The sequence below is a fragment of the Camponotus floridanus genome, unplaced genomic scaffold, assembly GCF_003227725.1.
Source record: "Camponotus floridanus strain SB8 unplaced genomic scaffold, Cflo_v7.5 scaffold7, whole genome shotgun sequence".
NCBI classification, from domain to species: Eukaryota; Metazoa; Arthropoda; class Insecta; order Hymenoptera; family Formicidae; genus Camponotus; species Camponotus floridanus.
The window spans coordinates 2541208-2562441 of NW_020229838.1; the positions used below are offsets into that span (position 1 = coordinate 2541208).

The window sequence follows — 21234 nt, forward strand, 5'->3', positions numbered from 1 at the left end:
ATCGAACAGCGAGGAAGTGCAACGTTTAATAACTTCAGCATTCGAGCTTTCCAACTGATGTTACACACACGATTGGACATCCGGATCGCTATAACAATAGAAAAGCCACATGATCGAGAAGTACGATTGTGTTCTACGAACTCGCGGATATTCCAACCGAGGATTTTAATATGAGATCTCGAAAAGCGCGTGAGATCCGCCTCGGCGAGAGACACGTCAGCGTTTCATCCGCGAATGTCGTTGAGTGCGATATGCAAATGTGACGCATAAGTTAGCATAAATAAGGGCTGTTCGTCGACGAGACTAGGACAACTGATTTTGTATTGGAAAGCGGACGTAAGGATATACGTGAGATGAAGCTATCTTCCGTTTCAATACATTTCTCAAAACTAAAGTATTTTTTATTTGGGAACACTTTTATTAACAAATGAAAATTTAAACTTTATGTGTGGACTAATAATAAGATAGTTTCGACTAATTAAAACTGTCTCGTTTTACTTAATTACCATTGCATAATTCAAATCACTTTTGTATAAATTGTTAAATTCCACAATAATTGTATCATAATAGCAAACTTATTATGTCATCAATCATAATTTTCTAATTATTGTTAATTTAAATAAAATTATTATAAACTTAATTATTTTCATCACATATCAGTCATATATCAATTATATATAATTACAAGATTAAATAATTTTAAATCCCAATCATTGATTTAAATACTCAATAGTCATATTCGGGATAATAATTAATAATAATTAATCCGATTATATATATATATATATATATATATATATATATCCATTGTATGCTATTATGATTCGAAATGTAAAATGAGCGCAGCCTGAAGACATAAATGAAAATAATAATATTTCTAAGCTGTAGTTCTGCCCGCATACTAAAATTTTGCGAGTGAATAAACTTTTGGAATATAAACTCGTATAAAAACACGTTGATGCTTAGTGCAAGATACATAATAATTCTCTTAGAATCAACGCGCTATGTAAAATCAGAATTATAACTTTATCATAATTCTAATGATTTATAAATATAATAACAGAATATATATTATTTACTAATCTTTTTTAATCTTTTTTAATTATGTTATTAAACTCACGAAATTATTCAATAATTATAGAATCATATCATATTAATTGCAAATCTAATTTTCTAATATATCATTACAAATATTATGATGGTTGTGTGTGTGTGGAATATATATCCTCTTTATGTAATACTTAAACGCGGATAACACCTTGTTATTGATTTAAAAAAATTCTGAAACTTGCATTACTTTATATGTGTTTACAAGATGCATGCATAATCGTTTATTGGTAAACAGTCATTCACCGGTTCAGTTATTTCGATCAACTACAATCTATACGGTTGCAAACAGTATCGAAATGCACTGGATTACATATGAAATCGTATATACGCGTCACATTCTGTTCAATCTGATCGACCACATTGGTCGTTGAGATTCAAGCGCATTGTTTTACAGCGTATATAATTACGAAAGCAGCTTGCAATCGACATGGTGTATCATGTGTATCGGGTGTCTTAGAAATACCTCCACTTTCATTATTTGACTCATTATGCACAGAATTGATTTTTTCTTAAAAAAAAAAAGAAATTTGATGCGTCGATATATTTTAATTGAATAAAATTTATATAAATTTTATTTCGTAAATGCGTATTAAAAAAATGAAAATGGGCAAGAATTATATAAATTAGCAATATATATTAGGAGCAAAAGCGGACGCAAATGTGTGAAAGTGTACGTTTCTCAAAAATAAAAATGATTGAGAATATGCTGGCGCGGAATCACGAGATTAAAAGAAATCGTTACAAAAGAAATTGGTAATTTTGGGACATCCTGTATAATGGCAAACAGAACGAAGCGCGTTCCGTTTCACCGCTACGGTTGCACGCCCGAGCGCATATTAAACTGTTACAAAGTAAAATTAGTTTGATTAATTCAAGTTGTCGGCAGGCAGTGGAGCTTTGTCACCGATCCGACCGACCCGACACGTTTTGTCACGCTCGAGAAAATCAGGATGCATGAGGAAATAACACGCCATTTTCGCTACAAATTGCCGCTACAAATTACCCTTGTCGAATCATGCGGCTCTAATCCGGTTCATTAGGATAATAAAATCCACTTTGGAGACGCGTGACGCGAGTATGAATAAATGAGAGGAGAGGGATGAGAGGAGAGATTGCTCAAACTTTTGTTTATCATCTCTTTGTGTAGGGCGAATTTAAATATAATAAATATTCGAGAAAAGCTCGAAGAATGTAAATGTTAAAGCGATTCTTTTAGCGATAGATTTAACTTTGAATTTGTGAAATCTTTCTGAAATTGATAAAGTTTCAATAAGGGTTGTTTCAACTCTTTATTTACTGTGTTCATTTTCCGTGTTTTCCGTGAGATCCACCGATTTTTATTCTACTCGCAACTCTGTTTTTGTTATTGTAGATTGTAAAAATGGCCGATAATTAAAATGTTACCGGTCACGTGAAGCAGCCTGTTACAAAATACGTGATAAACATCTCAGTGTTATTGAAATTCAGCCGTCAATCTTGTGAAAGAGCTCAATTATGAAGCTGCGAATGGCTAAGTAATTTAAATTTATAAAAAATCCATAATAAAAAATTAATTTATTGAGAGAAAGAAAGAGTGAGAGAGAAATCGTATTGTTTTTCATAATTTATAATAGAAAGCTTACAAGATAAACCAGTCTTTGATGTTATTTAAAAGAGAATTAACATTGAACATATATAAAATATATTGCATGTAATTTTAGTATACAAAATATATACTGATAAATAAATTTAACGGGATAAAAGCGGCGCAGACGCTTGAAGACTATCAACGACTCGCAATCGACCTTTGGATCGAGATGAAAAAGGGCTAACTGTCACCTACGCCATTGGAGTATCGATTTAAATATAAAAAACGTACCGGCGAAAAGATATACGAGAGGCTTCAGTATCTTGACAGTCTTCTTCTTTTTTCATTTTTAAGCTCCTCGTGCCACGACATTCTGTGTTCGGAGGGGTTTGTCCCATGAACCTCGAGATTTCTCTCTTTCCCTTTAAGCCACCCGTATTCTCGCACCCTCCTTGTGTCTTGCCCGGTATACAAGAAACGTCCCCGAGTCGATTTATTTCCGACGGGACGAAGGGGGACATGTGACTGGAGAAAATATAGTATCTAGAAAGAACGTAAACAACACGTGCTAGTATATATATGCATTTAATACTTATAAAAATATATTATTTTATCGAGAAGAAATCTATAATATATTGCAAGCAATTTTTGTTTTGATAATATATTACTTTTATTTCCTGATAATATATATTTCAATATTTTTATTTTTATTTTTCACATATAATATACACGCACAAAATTCACTTTCTTAATAGTTCAGAAACTATTAATTTTTAATCGTTTAGAACTCGGAAGTTATTGGATTCTCGTTATTTTTTTTTCAAAAAACATAGATTCCAAATAGATCGAAGAATCGTCTTGATTAAATCATCTCGATTCGTTTGGAATGCCTTGTATATGAAATTACAGATAACAAGTCAATGTGCGTTTAAACGAGATGCCGAATCGATCAGAAGCAAATTCCCGTGTTTTAATTAAATTCCTTTTGCGCAGACACCACAACGTGACAATTTATTTAAAAATTCGACATCCCCGCCCCTCTGTGTACACATACCATTGAAGAACTAATTTACTTTATACATCGTATGACGCTGTCGTGTACAATATCTATTGTGGTTTTTAATATTGAAAGAAAAATTTTGTTCGCACATAACACACATTTTTGTGGATTATCCAAAATTTTGGATAATGATACTTGTATGCGAAAAGAAAAATAATATCAAAAATATTCATCATACTTGAAAATATTAATATCTCTGATAGATTTAATATACGAATAATATTTCTGATAGATTTAATATACGAAAGAGAAAATATATTAAAAATATATTATCACACTACATATTATGTTGCTGTAAGTATTAAAATTTCTTTTCTTATTACTTTCATCAAATGTAGCGGGAATATGTAAAATGCAAAAGTTGAATTTCATATCGCGCGTGTGTCGCATTGTAAGAATTCAGCGTCCATAATGTCGCGTAGAATTTAATAAACGCATAAATACAATAATGCCGCATGGATTCGACGAGCGACTTCTCTCTTGTGTTCGCTTTTCCTCTTTTCCAAATTCGTACGCGACCCCACTCGGCGCAATTTTTGCCGCTCGTTTCGACGGTGTCAGAAAGAGGCATCGCGACGGCAAGCGCCGTCGAAAGTCGTAAAAATGCAAATGCACATCTCCCCCGGAAAAATTGCCAGCTGTCGGACGACAGCCCCAAAACTAGCCCAAAAACCAATGAATCCTCCAGCCTCTCTGCGCCGCCTTAAAAGTTATGTGCCTCCATCTTTGAGTCCAGCTCCTCAATTTTATGAAGATGTATGTTATAGACGAGAATGTTAAATATATAGGATGTTATATAGGAGAGAAATATATAAAATAATATTTTCGATAAAACACTTGGAAACAGTACAAGTGAATATGTACTAGTATATTCCTCAACTTTGTAAAGTATGCGCTGCTGCAAGAGAGCTTCCGAAGCGAATACGACTAGTAAACTGAGTTTGAGCAGCTGAATATATTTGGATGGGCGGGTTCTCTCTCCATTGCTGCGTGATCGATGAGGCAACAGAAGTGTAACTATGAAAAAAACACGTTTCACGTCGCTTCTTTTTTTTTCTTTATTTCGGAAATTACCCGCTATTAGACAGCATACGCGCACGGTAATTTACTCTCTTCCTACTAATTACTGCAACACTTTCCCGTAAAAATGCTGACGTCCTCGTTACAATAGCGAATGCATAAGTCACGTTTGCATCCGGTAGTGTCTAATAAACGAAAATTTATTCTCGTACGACGCGCCGTTGGTTTATTTGCCGTAATTTTGCTCACCGCTGCATCCAGATGAAACGCATGTGCATGTCATTCGGCTTGCAATTATAACCCGCAAACCTTACACAGAATCAAACCCGAATTAATTTCTTGAACAATGCACAATAAAAATTATTATACCAAATATTGTATGTGTATGATGTACAATACAATTTATTGCAATATTTTGCAATATTTTGATTTATATTTATGAAATTAATCGCACGCGCGGACATATTTGTAAAAATTTTGTAATTCAAAAAGAAAGAAATATGTATGTATTAATTATAAATTTTAGTTTTCTTGATTCAAAAAAAGTAAGAATAAGATTTTTTACGTCTTTTACGTCTTTTATTGAAAATCTTATATAGAAAAAAAATATAGATTTAGTTTGCAAATGTGTCAGACTTAAAACCTTCATGTGGGACTTGACGATTTTTTCGATTTTACTCGATGAATCTTCTGTGAAAAATACTGATTATATAAATAAATGAATGTTAAATCTTTATTAAAGAGATATACGATTTTTTTAAATATTGGATTTTAAAATTCTAATTATTTTAAGAATATTAGTAATGTAATGCTTTCAATTCATGGAAAAAATATGTTTATTACATTCATGTAGATCAATGAGAATGTTACAGTGAGTATATTAATTCATTCTATAAATAATGTGATTTTTCTGGAATAATAGGTTAAATTTTATGAGTATAAAATCAGAAAATTTTTACGAAATCGAATATCTGATAGGAATAATATATGATACAAATAACAAATAAGAATAATAATGTATACAATTATAAAACGTAAAAATATTTTACATGGAAGGAAGGCTTAATTTATTTTTAATAAAATAAATTTATATAAATTAAGTAATCACTATTTCAAAAAAAGGTGACAATTTTCTTAAAAATAAATATATAATTAAATGTAAATGATTATTATTCATTATATGTAAAGATTATTATTTCTTATATTTTTTAACTTTATTCTTATTTCATCCTTGGGTTTCCTTGAATTGTTTTTGTTTTAGTCAATAAATTATGATTACATGCAGTTCTCCTTTAATGGAATTTTCAACGATAATCTTACATGTTTACAGAATGTTTCACACTCTGCGGGATATAACGGAAACACGCGCAAGCGAAGGATTAGATTTCGATCATAATTTATTGGCTAATCGAAAACGATTCAAGGAGAACGTGTGACGTAATCACATTACATGTAATAATGGTCTGCTGGATCAATTAAACTTTCTAACTACTTTCGCAACTTGAACAAAGCCCTATATTTATCTAGCATTATTAGCGATATAAATTGTAAGACCAGCGCATGAGATGATGCGGGCTATCTGTCTCGAACGTTCTGTATAGTCTCCTCTTTTTCAAGACTGATGCTGATTAAACTTTCCTTAATTTCAACGGACCGGTATCGAGATTATATTGTGTAGGTCTTACATTTATAAGATTGAATAATAAAACAACTTGGCGAAGTTCATTATTGGATGCCTATCAAAGTTTCTTAAGACAAGCAACATTATTCATACACAGTACGTAGTCTGCATATTTCGTATCTATAAATTTTAAATTTCACAGATACGTTTTTGTACCAAATAAATAACTTCTTTACTTTCCAATTAATAGCAACAGCATTTTTATATACAATCGCAATCGTTTGGTTACAAAAAAGGGAGCATTTTTGAGCGAATAACTGCGAATAAGCGCGATTGTTCGCACGATGCGACTCCCTCGAAAAGGCAATTGAAATTTTTTGCGGCTTATTCGACAAAGGCCATATTTATTATCTCGTTAATTTTAATCCCTCGGCCACACACATGCCGTGACCCAGTATCGCATACACCTCGACGACAATGATTTACGGCGCTTTTCCGGTACAATAAAGATAGGGTACCTACATATTGTATATACATGCATATATAGTGATACATTGATATCTGCTCGATTTGCGTTTTCTTTAATTTTAGGTGCGTATGTGTGTGTTCGTGTATATAAAATATCTTATAAATAAATATTCCTTTCATTAGGGAAAATATCGAGATTTTTTCGAATAATTAAAATTTTATTCAATAAAAAAGAGTTTCCATTGAATAAAATTTTAAAACAGCGAGAAAGAGAATAAATAATAGAAAAAAATGTGTAATAGGAATGAGAAAGATATTTCATATTTTTATGAACAATTTCCAAGCAGCAGAGGTACATTCGCGCGAGACTGGAAACTCATTGGCATCATAAAAGCAAAGTACGGAGGAGCCTTTATGCATCTCAGGTATTCGCGGAATTATTGCGGTCACTGTTAAACGAACTCTCTTTAGCATTTTCCGCGAGTAAAACCGCGTATCATCTAAATACAATAAATTGATAATCTACATTATTGCATTATGTCAACTTGACGATTAAGTGTTTTCAATGGATACATTAGCATGTATAAATGTATGCGTAAATTGAATAAACAATCATGTTTGTGCATAATACCAGCTTTATGCACAAATTAAATTAAAGTGAATTTTGCTATGAAAAGTATAAACGAAAAGTATAAAAGTATAAAAAGTATAAAATTATAAATCGTATTTATAATAATATTGGCGAAAGAATCGTATGGATGCTCTTTATAAATCAAATTTTTTTACAGATAGCCGTCGATTGCATAGAAGGATTGTTAAAACTAGCTTTTAGTTTTTCGACCTGCGATAGTTCGAAGTCAATTTTGCGTTATTGTGTCCTGTTACGATAACAAAAATTTGATTTTCTCGACAATCGAGCCGAATTTTTAGAAGATTAACCTTTAAATCTTATCTACGCGTATCTTTGACCGAATTTTGATCTAACACACATCAATCAACGTCATTGTATCCTGGTAAGATCGACGAACTCCTTATTACCTTGATGATGAAACTTAGAACTAATGTTCTGTGGGATTAACCCTTGCCTGGCTGTTGTTTATCGTAAAAGCGACGAAGCAAGAAGCTGAAGAGTTGCGGCATCGATCTATTTCCCGATAATAGTAATAAAAAAGGAGAGATAAATACGCGCGAAGAATAAATAAATATAAAGGAGATTAATACTAAGCGATCTTTTTACGATATCCGATTAATAAGATTTTATGGTGCTATGAAATTGAAACGGCTGGTTTGAAAAAATAAAATCCCGTGCGCATTATGTCGATCGGTATTCGGAGGTGATTCAGCTCCGATATTATTTCCACAGACTTAATCACTAACGGCCGTTCAACCAATAAATCGCCCGTAATTTGCTTTAAGCTCCTCACGGAATTATCTACAACTACCTTCACCGAAGTTGCTGGATTACCTCGACTCTCTCGCGCATATACTGCAAGTCCTGCATTTCCTTTCCTCCGCAAGTTCTTTGACCAATTTAGGACCAGTTTCTTTTGAACGAGAATTTAATATTTTTTTTGTGACTGTTTAATATTGAGAAATATTCTTTTAAGAAAAAAGAATGGATTGCTTGATATCGAAGGAATAATATTTTTTATTTATTTGCACTTAGCATATCTTACGCTTATATTAATTTTGTGAAAATATTTTGTTACAGATAATGGGCAAGTGGTACGTCGTGGAAGTACTAGAACATAGACCAGACCTTACGAAAAAAACGAGCCCAACATACGTTGTTGATTCGTGTCCAATCGTAAAGTTGAAGCCACTAGAGTTCACTTCTTTGAAATTATTATGGAACGAGGAGGCTGGAAATTTGGAGTACACCTTTCGAATACCAGATATTGCCAAAAGAAAAGGTTACTGGCAAACTATGAGTCCACAAAACGGTAAGATTTCGTTCATTTTCGCACTATTTATAAACTAGTTAGATATTGTTAATTTGCATATCATTTTCATTCATTATTATTTCTTTGCTGTTTTTATATTTTTTATCCAATTTTTAGATATATTTTTATTAATAATAATAAAATGTACAAATGTTTTTTATATAGTTAATTTTCATTAGAATTTTCATTTAAATGGCAAAAGAACACAAATGTAATAGTAATTTAACATCGCAATAGTTAAAATTTAATCTAATAGATGATGGCTTTCCAATATGTAAATTAATATCGAAGTGGAATGTATTATCGTTGATGTGCAAATTAATGTATTCATATATTAGAGATGTATGTAATGAGCCATGTAAACATGAGGGAGAGGGAAAGAGACAGAGAGTATGTATTGTGAAATTTGATGAATAATTATATAAAGTAAGAATCGTGATTAGTAATATATAGCGAAATTAGAGTAACAATTTCAAGTTACAATTTCTTTTGAAAGTCGATTAAAGGGCGAGGATGATCCTTACTTCTTTATATCTTAATCGAATCTCTCAGCATTCTGCTTTTCTCCACGACAAGTTTCAAAGTATCATGATCGTTTTAATCAGAAGACAAGTTACGCTCATTGTGTAATTGATTTTCTATGTTTAACACAGTTAGCCGAATTAAAAACCTCTCATGATAAAACTGAGATTTTTAATTTTTCATTCTCGAGTAGCGTTCTATTGATGTTCTCCCAAGGATCTCTTTAAAAACAAAGAAATGAAATTGTGAGGAAAGCTGATGAGTATTTTTGATAAAACGTCTGTAAATTTTTAACATGTGAACTTGTGCTAGATTTTGAATAGTATTTTCCTTCATCGCTTTTGCGGGAACAAAATTAGAACTCAGCTTTTGCCACGAAGGAATTTTTCAATTTGTTTCAAATTGCGACGGAAACGTGTTGCGCTGTTGCGCGTCACATTCTTGTTCCTTTCTCTCTCTCTCTCTCTCTTTCTTTTTCTCTCTTTCTCTCTCTCTCTCTCTCTCTCTCTCTCTCTCGTGCGTATTCTGGATTTTATTGATCCATTGTCTATATATCCAAAGAAATACATCAGCCAGTAACTGAACGTAGAGAATAAACTGGAATTATTTCTTTTAGACTGTCATTTTTTCCACTAGAAAAAATTTAAAAGAACAATTGAATAATATTAATTTTTCTCCTTTAAATAAGCATTTTTAAAAAATTGATATAAAAGTCAAACCAAGAGAATCTATAACTTGGCATATATGTATATGTCTTAAAAATTTTTTCGCGAACAATTAATGTTCGAAAAAATTTACGCATTGCCATCCGCGTTTTGTAGGCTCTTATTGTTAGTGCTCGTTTCTTAATTATCATGTTGTTAAATACATGGAGCCGTATTCTTTACCAATTTATTTTGATATAAAAGTATTAAAAGATTAAGTAATGAAAAAGAGTTTTTCCCTTATACAATTTTATTAATAAATAAAATTATGAATAAGATTATCGCTTTTTTCTCTTTCGCGTACAAAAGTTTCTATTTTGACGGCGGACAAACAGACGCAAAGTTGAAAGTTCTTCCGAGGATGATTATCATAGGTCCAAATAACCGATCACGTCGCACTTGCCAGGTGGATAGTCGAAAGTTTCGGGTAACTCCTTGCGGAGGAGTAAATTGAATTAATGATTCGGCCGACTTGATTGTACTCAAAGTTACGTCGGTATTAGAGACATGCCATTAGGTTAGCGACTCTCAGGACAATTGATATCCTCTAAATGCATCGTTAAATAAGGATGAGCTCGAAAAGGAAGAACTCATAAAAAATCACAATCGAAGTTTATTTTTTATCAAAATTTGTATTGCGAGTCTTTCGAAATAATCCTTAAATGCGTAAACAAACAATGATGATTAAAACAATAAATTGTCTCCATGAAGGGAAAAATAAAAGTTATATAACATAAAAATACAGATCACTGGCAGCATTTTAAACATGTTTTCTTTCATGTATAAACTCTTTGATCAATTGTATTTTTTTTATTGAAAATTGATAGAACAATAATTTGCCGAACAGTAAATTACTTTACCGTTAGAAAAGTGACAATTAAAATAAAATAGTAGTTACAATAGAATGATAACGTAATAATAATAATAATCAATAATAGAATAATTTGCAATATGTAAAATAGAAAAAGAACAATAAGTCACATACTTGTTTAATAGTCGGATTAATTAGTGATATAAATAACGGTAAATATTTCAAAAAAGGAAAGATAAGTAAAAATTAAATTGGTTCAATAAAATTATTTAATTCATTAAGTGCTTTATTTAAGTCTGACCTCTTTACTATATTTACATTTGCTAATAGATTAAAAATATGGATTGAAAAGTTTTTATGCAAAAGAATAAGAGCATATTAATGTCAATCTAGAGTTGGAACCACAAAGGAAGTGGAAACACAAAAATAGTATATTTTAAATTTGTTTTGCATTCAAAAATAATCGATTCAGTAAAGTATAAAAATCTCGCGAGTATCTTCTCAAAATATGATCGTTCCAAAGAAAAAAATACATTAATAATTTATGTTGATTTTCTTTTATAGAGTTAATAAAATCGATCAATTATATAAATTATTTGAGAGACACAGTAATACACTTGTTTAATGATCACATTTGTACAAAATTCTTAAATAAATAAAAACATATAAATATATAAATATATAAATATATAAATATATAAATATATAAAAATATATAAATGAAGATATTAAACAAAGTTATATCAGACTGGACACCTTGTACATCGATGTAATTCATTGGAACACGATTGGAACACGCTGACGATAATTAAAATCTCAACCTGCGGATAATGATCTTAATGAATTCGTGGAATCGTCCATGTGATTATCGGTTAACCGTCAGTCGAGCTAAGAGATTCAGCCATCGTAAGCCAGTAAAGTCGAGGCATCCAATTACGAATACCTGCTGTCGTAAAATGACGGGAGAACGCGGAAAATTCGTCGCGAGGAGCTCTCGCGGGGAGAAAGCGGTCGACGACGCGGAAAATAATTTTTCAAAAGTCGCACGACCATCTGCTCTTTTTAATTTCTTTTCGGCCGACTCTGCAAGTTTCTCCTATTTCTATCCTCCCTCGGGAAGCATCTATCCTTTGTGGCTGGTCCTCGCTATTCTTCGCAATCAGAGCCAACAGCAAATACGGGATCTGGTATATAATAGCGCGCGAGTAGACGAGAACGTACATAATACGGATTGAGGTTTACGCGAGTTCGTTTCAGTCTACTTGCTAGAGCGTACTAATCCGAAAACCGAAAACCGAAGCTAGCTCCTGGCGGGATAATATGCCTCGGCATCGTGAATCTGCAAGTGTATGCTCGATTGATATATGAACATTGTTTGTAAAGTCGCTTGGAACTTTGGGACGGCACTTCGGGAAATGTCAACATTGAAATTCGCTCTTGTATTAATCCTTTCACTAAAGGATCTCTAATCAAGAAAATTCGAAATGTGGGAGACTCTTATGTTTGAAACGTAAAGAGATCGAATAAGTTTCCTGTCATAAAGTAAGAGTGATTACGCATTGTTTACAAACGACGTATGACATATAGTTAGGAAATTACTAATAAAATTAATTAAAAAACGATCAATTATTATCAATCAAAAATTTAATTAAATCATCAATTAAAATGTCTTTTAGTTTCTCTATTTCACTTTATTCAAATAATCAAATATATTAAGTAATAGAAATATATTAAATAATAATATGATGTAATTTTAAAATAAATTGTTAAATATTATAAAAATCTATTTTTTAATCGATTTTAGAATCGATTTGTAAAAATTAGTAAAAAATTTAATTATTAATTTATAGTTATTTTATATATATATATATATATATATATATATATATATATATATACGTCATAATATTATTCATAAAATGATTGTTATAATTATTTCTTTAGCATGAATGCATTTCTATTAAATTGTTACAGAATATTTTTAATTTTAATGTTTTGTATATCAGAAAGTTTTTGTTAAAACCAATTTTGACTCAGTATTTCAATATCGAGACACCAGGAAAATTCCAGGGTAATAAAATTCCTGAGAAGGGGAAATATCTTCTATAGAAGAATATAACTCAAATGCGATAAAATAATTTTGATATATTTTTAGTGATTTGTACAAATATAATAATTAATTATTTTCTTCACATATAAAAATAAAAATTTTAATTTGTTAATATTAATTTTTTATTGTACTTTAACACATCGCGCGCGCGTGCGATTATATGTGTATATATAAATAATTGAATTCAGATAGAGATTAATTAAATTTAGGTATAACGCATCACATAAAAGATAAAAAAATAATAAAAACTAAAATAATAAAAACTAAATTTAATAAAATCTGATTAAAAACTACATTTGAGAAAAACGAAATATCTGAAATTAAATGAACGTTGCTAATAATTCAAAATATAATGTTTTATCTCTCACAAAATTCTAAAATACATTTACCATTTTTTATCGATATCCTAAATATTAAATCTAATTATATTTATATATGTATTTAAGTGTACAAAAAAAAATGTATTCTTGTCTTTCGGATCGCATTAAAAAAGGAAGAGAAAAAAAAGCTGAAGGTGTGGTAAACGCTCGTTTTTCGGCACAACATAAGCGACTTTATTAGAGAAAGTTAAATCAATTTCGTGCATTAGCTGCTCCTTAAACCGGAAGTACTAGGACTCCGCTAGGATTCGCCGCAAGTGTGTTTTTGCCGTTTTATAGAACGCGGAAATGAAAACTTTCCTCTCCGACATCTTCCTCTCACCGAATCTAACTTCCCTCGACTTCAACCGGGAATCTCATCAGAAGCTGCAGCTGCCGTATTTTAGGCTCTAAAAAGGGAGATCTAGGATAGTTTTTCGATGGAATTTGTAATTTTTATGCAACATATTTTACGGTTACTAGACGCGACGCTTGACAGGACGAAATACTGAAGAGGCTATCGATATAAGTGCTATCTACTGAAATTGCAAATGTAATCAAAATTTAATAAAACAAAATAAGAATCTCATACGATCGACTTGGTTTCCAACTCGTAAACCAACAATGTCTTTTTCTAGAAAAGCTACACGTAAATACATATAAATATATAAAAATATTCTTGATGTTATACACAAAGAAATAAAATTATTATATGGGAAATTGTAATAAGGAACGTATAATAGAATTGTATAAAGGAACGATGTTATTCCGTATTTCATAATTTTAAAACAAAAATATATTTTTCTAGTATTAAATAATTAAATGAAATATTAATTAAATTAAACATCTCTCTGTATGTAAACATATCATTATACTATATTGTAATAAATTAAATAATTAATTTAAACACCTCTGTGTATATGTAAACATATCACTATACTGCAGTACCATATTGTAATATTTATATGGGATAAAGATTGAAAATATTCTTGATGTTATACACATATAAAGAAATAAAATTATTATATGGAAAATTGTATAAAGGAACGATTTCATCATTTTCAAACAAAAATATATTTTTCTAGTATTAAATAATTAAATTAAACTTTAATTAAATTAAACATGTATCTGTATGTAAACATACCAAAAAATTAATTTGTAATTATTAAATGTAAACATATCACTATACTATATTGTAATAAATTAAATAATTAATTTAAACATCTCTCTATGTATATGTAGACATATTATTATACTGCAATACTATATTGTAATACTTATATGAGATGAAGACTGAATCATAATTACGGAGCTAATCGGTTAATTGGTTTGCTTGTTAATACGTGATTATTAATTCATAGGTAAGGTATACATTAATGTACAATTGGTTACATATGCATGCAAGAGAGAAGTTTACATTGCGATCCAATGCTCAACCGCTCAATTTGGAGCAACAATGTATAGAGCCGTAGTTGTAGCAAAATGTAATGATAATGTCACGCTTTGGGAACAAATTTGAATACTAATCACGACAATGTATCGACTGAAGCGATTACGACGATGACGTCGCAGGCGCATTCGCAGTGTATGCAATTAGTACAGTATCTAATTACCATGTCGCTTTAATTTAATTTCTGACTTCCACAAACGAGAAGGACGCAACGCACAGAAGATAAATATCTAATTACTCATGACGCAATTACATTGATATCGCTCGTGATCACGCGTTTTCGATTTTCATTGCCTCTGCCATTCATGTCGCTTTGCTTAACAGCCGGAACAATCCAGTCCTATGGCGAATGTCATTCGCAACCGTTTCAGTAAATCGTCATTCCGATGAATTGTCAGTGCGCTTTGCGGCAATGATCAATATGTCACACATCTATAATACATGCACGAAACGTCATCGCGTTCAGCGACGTTTCGATTAGGCTCTGCGTTTCCTCTCCGAGAACCGACGAGGGCATAAAATATTTTACATAGGTATACATAGGTATTTTATATAAGAAGAAGACATATACATGTATGTATACACTTCGGAGAAGAAGATTATATGTAAGAAGATTAAATAGTTGTGACACATGCAAGGATTTCCTTATCTTTCTCTCCAACTTCTCTCTTGCTGATAAGAAACTTTGGCTCCAAAACTACTATCTTCAAAACTCCTATCAAAGATTTATCAAGATTGCATTAAAAATTAAAAAAGGTTAATGTGGCGGAAGGAGGATCGCTTTTCCTCTATATGTAAGTCCACTTTGCTTCGAAATGCGGATGCTTCTAAATGCCGAGTGCTATCCCTGGTGAAATATTTCCGACATCGCGATGGTCCCGTGAATACGGAATGCGTGTACATCGCTTATGGTCGCACATCGCGTATATAGATCGTACGCGTGCTTGCGCGCGCGTCTCGTTTCCGTATATTTCCTTCATAACGTTAAGTGTGCTCTCAACTACGTAATAAGCCATAATATTACATATTTCCATATACATTTGTACATCTCGCGTTGCGTTCCAGATAATCAAATACATCTAGACATCGTCTCGACGAAATGGCATCGTAATCAAATCATTCCTCAATTACTCAAATATTTTATTTGGCAAGAGTAATGATTTTTAATTATTTAATTAAATAATAAATCCTTCCAAGTTGAAATATTTGTGACAAGATAAAATCTGACACAATGACAAAGAAAACACAACTCTGAATTTTTTTATCGTTTGCAAAATAAATGAATATATTAGATAAATCATCGATTCATAACGTTAAGTGTACTCTCAACTATGTAATAAGCCATAATATTACATATTTCCATATACATTTGTACATCTCGCGTTGCGTTACAGATGATCGAATACATCGTCTCGACGAAATGGCATCGTAATCAAATCATTCCTCAATTACTCAAATATTTTATTTGGCAAGAGTAATGATTTTTAATTATTTAATTAAATAATAAATCCTTCCAAGTTGAAATATTTGTGACAAGATAAAATCTGACACAATGACAAAGAAAACACAACTCTGAATTTTTTTATTGTTTGCAAAATAAATGAATATATTAGATAAAACATCGATTCATAACGTTAACTGTGCTCTCAACTACGTAATAAGCCGTAATATTACATATTTCCATATACATTTGTACATCTCGGGTTGCGTTACAGATGATCGAATACATCTAGACATCGTGTCGATGGAATGGCACCGTAATCAAATCATTGCGATTCCTCAATTACTCAAATATTTTATTTGACAAAAGTAATGATTTTTAATTAAAATTTAATTAGATAATAAATCCTTCAAAGTTGAAATATTTGTGATAAGATAAAACAAAATCTGACATAATGACAAAAAAACACGACTCTGAATTTCTTTATATTGTTTGCAAAATAAATGATTACATTAGGTGAAACATCGATTCATAACGTTAAGTGTGCTCTCAACTACGTAATAAGCCGTAATATTACATATTTCCATATACATTTATACATCTCGCGTTGCGTTACAGATGATCGAATACATCGAGACATCGTCTCGACGGAATGGCATCGTAATCAAATCATTGCGATTCCTCAATTACTCAAATATTTTATTTGGCAAGAGTAATGATTTTTAATTATTTAATTAAATAATAAATCCTTCCAAGTTGAAATATTTGTGACAAGATAAAATCTGACACAATGACAAAGAAAACACGACTTTGAATTTCTTTATATTGTTTGCAAAATGAATGATTACATTAGGTGAAACATCGATCATTGTATTTCGGTCAGAAGTCAATTTATTCTTTCTTTGCGTAGATTAAACATTTCCGTAGATTAAACATTTCCGTAGATTAAACATCGCGTACAGTTTGAAGTTTATATGGGAATCTCCGGAATACAGTAGTTGAAACTTATATTTGTCAAAGCAACGATTTAGTCCATTAAGTATGTTCGGATAAAAGTGTCAAGTCTGTGATAAATGATACTAAATACAATGGTATTGTATGTTATTTGTTACTCGCTGTAGAAATTTCTAAAGAAAACACTTTAGTTTGGATAGCACTTGCATCAGCTTTTATTGCTTTGGAATACTTGTATTCATTACTCGAAGTAGCCCTTTCCAAATACTATAAGCAGATTAATTAAAAGAGAAGAAGATAAAAAAAATGGTCATAATATGTATAAGTATATTTTAATATTTCTTCATGAAAATTGAATGTTTTATTATTTTTTTCTTAATATCGTTAATATGTTTACACATATGTACATACATAAATGCATGTTGTATATGTAGCATCTCATATGACATTTTTTTTTCAATATATCAATGGAGACAGGAAATTGAAAAGTCAAGCTGTTGTTGCTTGCTTGATTCTTCTTTATTATCGTGCCTTTCCTTGACAATATCTCATACTTATATCTTATATTTTATATGAAAATACGAATCGCACGTGCGTGAAAATATTTGTCTCCCAATATTATTATTGATCAAATATAATTAGATATATCGGAGAAAATTTTTATTTAAATATCATTGAAAAAATTTTTAATTAAAAAAATATTAAAAGTTAAAAAATTATTGAAAAGATTTATTGAGATAATGTGGGTGTGTTATACTTTTTCTTAAGAAAAAAACTTACTTTTTCAATTTATATTTTTATATTTTTATATTTTTTATAATATTTTTACATAAATCGTTTCTACATGAACTAAAAATTAGTAAATATTAAGAATGATTCACTCTTCATCATATCCTTCTTCCTATTTCAAGAGCACTCGTCGCAGAAATGAAAATAATTTGTAGAAATAGAATTGTCGTCGGCAGACATTTATTTCTACAGTCGCGACAGCTCTGTTTGTACAAGAGATTCTAACTCCGTGCGCATAGCGGACGCGCGGAACTGAGGCGAAAAACCGGAAATTCGATAGGAAAGATTCTCCTTTTCTCTCTCTCTACTTCCTTGCGTATCGCGTCGTTGCTTTTTAACCGGTTGATTTAATTTGCAGGTACCTTGACGGAGAAGCAGTACAAGCAATTCAGCGGCAATGTGCACGTAATGAAGGCCGTCGCCTCGGACATGGTGTTGACTTTCTGCTCCCGTCATCCTGACAGTCAGCTTTACTCGCTGCTATTGTCGCGCAAGCACATCCTACAGAAGAGCGACAAACGAGGCGTACACAATCTGTTGGGCCGCCGCAACCTGAAGATCATCAGCATTCGGGAGACCTGTATGAAGGGTGGCTCCGGATCCAGAAGGGGTGCGCTCGATCTCGTCACTTGGGCGACCCTCGTCGGCCTCCTCTCGTCGAGCTTCCTCTTTAGGTCCTGGCAGTAGTGAATTAGGTAGACGGTCGATATCGAGAACCTTAGCGCACGATCGCCAGCCAAGCTCGAGTGTCTCTCTCTCTGTCTCGATTAATTAACACGATTATTAACACTTTGGATGCTGCGCGCGAATAATCTCAAACATCGCAGGAAATTCACCGTGATTCCGCTCGATGTACGTTCAAGTTAATTATAAAATGTTCGCGAGCTGAATTAAACATTCAGCGTATTATTATTTTGCGTGATAATTTTCATGTTGTACTATAGTATTTTGCATCATTTCAATTCTCTTATGAAATAATTTTTAATTAATTCTCTTCCCTTTCATCGTTTCTCTTTTAGAAAATTTCAATATTGAATTGAATTGATAAAAGTTATTGCTTTTTACTACATAATACATTATTTTAATCAGTAATACATAACACATGCTAATAATATGTGGCAAATACAAGCGAAACGAATACTCTTATATAGTCTAGTAGTTGTTAAATACATTAATATTAATGAAACGTGTCAAATAATTTTTTAAAAAGCTTTTTGAGAAGCTAAGACCAATTATATTTTTTTTCTCTCTTTAACGCGCCTTTTCAATATATATTAATACATAAAATTTAATATAAAGTCTTGAAAACGAGAGAATCGCATCCAAAGGGTTAAAATTTTATTATATCGCGACAGGACGCTCTGGACATCGAAGATTCCTTTTACAATTAGCTTAACCTCGTTTATCATGGATATTCGATCACGAAAAGCGGAATTGCGATTTAGATCCGCAGCGTTCCCGGTATCTAAAGTAATCACACAGAAAGAACGGACCTCGTTGACGGGATTTGTGATTCGACGAACCTTAAAAGGATCAAATCGTGTAAGATGGACACTATCGAAGGGAGGAAAAACATCGATATTATCGGCTTCTCTCATGGAAGCTTCCAGATCCCTAGATCGATTGGCCACTTGAATATTTTTCAACGACATCCTCGTCGTTTGTTCCTTCCTTTCGAGAATAAATTACCCATTAGGTGATTTCTCCGCCATCCCGGGCTCTCGACGAGGACATTGCCTCGCTCTCCGCTGTCAAGTTCTTAATAAAAAATGCTTCGCAGCAACCGCATACAAAAAACGCGAGTGTAAAAAAAATTCGCCCAAATATATTTTCCGCGCCACGGAAACGCTGTATATACATTGCGGAGTTAATCTTTTTTCCCAGTGTGTGTCACGTGTGGCATCTTGAGTTATAACGCTAACGTTTTTCCCATGATAAGATTCGCTAACCAGGAGGGATTTTTTACATCGGTTCTTGTTGACCACTAAAATCTACTTTAATGTCTTTACTAAAATCTACTTTAATGTCTTTATTACGTGCGACTTAATATATTTATGCTATAATAATTATTTTTTGACTAATTTTACTTTTCGCAGAACGCGAAGAATACAGTCGCGAATATAATTTTACGAGCGGATTTTCACGCAAGGGAGCAAAAAAAAGTAATCTGAAAGTTTAAGCAGACTCGTTAAAGTCACCCTATCTACTTAGTTGCCTGCTGCAAAAACACGTGGTCCCCATTAGCAGCGCAAATCTCAGCGAAATCCGCAATAGAGGAGCACTAAGAATGACGGAATATCGGAATCTCGCCACACGAGTACCGCGTCGAGGATTTTCTGCAAATACTTTTCCGATATCCGAGAGGGATGCGCACCTCTTTGGCGTTTTCTCGGCATCTCTTTGACCAAGGCTGAAGAATGTTCGAGCGGCGCTTACGCTCTCGTATCCTCTTCTTCCCTTCTTCGATACTTGTCCGTCAGAAAAGTTCCCTCGAATTGCTTTATCGCAGAGAACATCTCGATGATCATGCTCGGTTCGTGTTTCTGCCGTGAAGAGCACGGATTACAGGGAAATAAATGAGGATGCGGGAGTTGCTTTTGCATCCTCGTATGTGTCTGCGTCGCGCGAGTGAACGGAGTGAGGTATGTTCTCGACGATTTCAAGTTCCACTGATGCAGCAACCTCATGCAGATTGCAGAACTGTCTGGCGATAATGTCGTTCCGCGAGAAGAAGTTTCCGCGAGATTCGCTCTCGCCTCTTCCGGAGCTTTTCGTATATGGGGTGTTTTGAAGAAAGGAATTAACTAAGGTAAGCACAAATCATGCAAACTCAATAAGTGGAAATCGATATCTATTTGAGTTAGACTTGAATTAGCATTCATTGATCTTTTAATCTCTCGTTTCGCGCTTGAGAATATTTTAATTACTTTTATCGCACATGCAGAAAGATGATAATTTAAGAAATTACTTATTTATATATTTGTGTTTAATTCTGGGATAATAGATATTTTCCTTGGTTGAGTAAATAAAGATCGTAAACTCTTTATCTCTCAAGACACCCTGTACTATTCCGCTCCAACTTGAGTTACGAATAACTCGCGAATATCGCGACGCTCTTGCGATGTCAACGTCATCCTTCTCTTCTGCCGCATCGCGTAACGAAATCACCGAAATCTCCGTATTTGCGTTTGGAATTTTCAAACGACAAATTTTCAAATCGCGCAAATAGATAACTATATTTCTTAGAAGATCGTCAATAATGATTGGATTTATTGAAAGAAACAAATTTATATAAATTAATTTTG

The 21234-nt window shown here is 32.2% G+C and overlaps 1 protein-coding gene across 1 annotated transcript in view; it reads left to right on the plus strand.

Annotated features, from left to right (window-relative positions):
• The window catches only part of LOC105256131, a 56638-nt gene extending 37686 nt beyond the window's left edge, over positions 1-18952 (plus strand). Inside the window, exons 2-3 of the mRNA XM_011265818.2 lie at positions 8558-8789; positions 18288-18952. Coding sequence (XP_011264120.1) covers positions 8558-8789; positions 18288-18616 — 561 coding nt within the window. The 3' untranslated portion in view covers positions 18617-18952. The remainder of the gene's footprint in view (positions 1-8557; positions 8790-18287) is intronic.
• The last annotated feature ends 2282 nt before the right edge of the window (positions 18953-21234 follow it).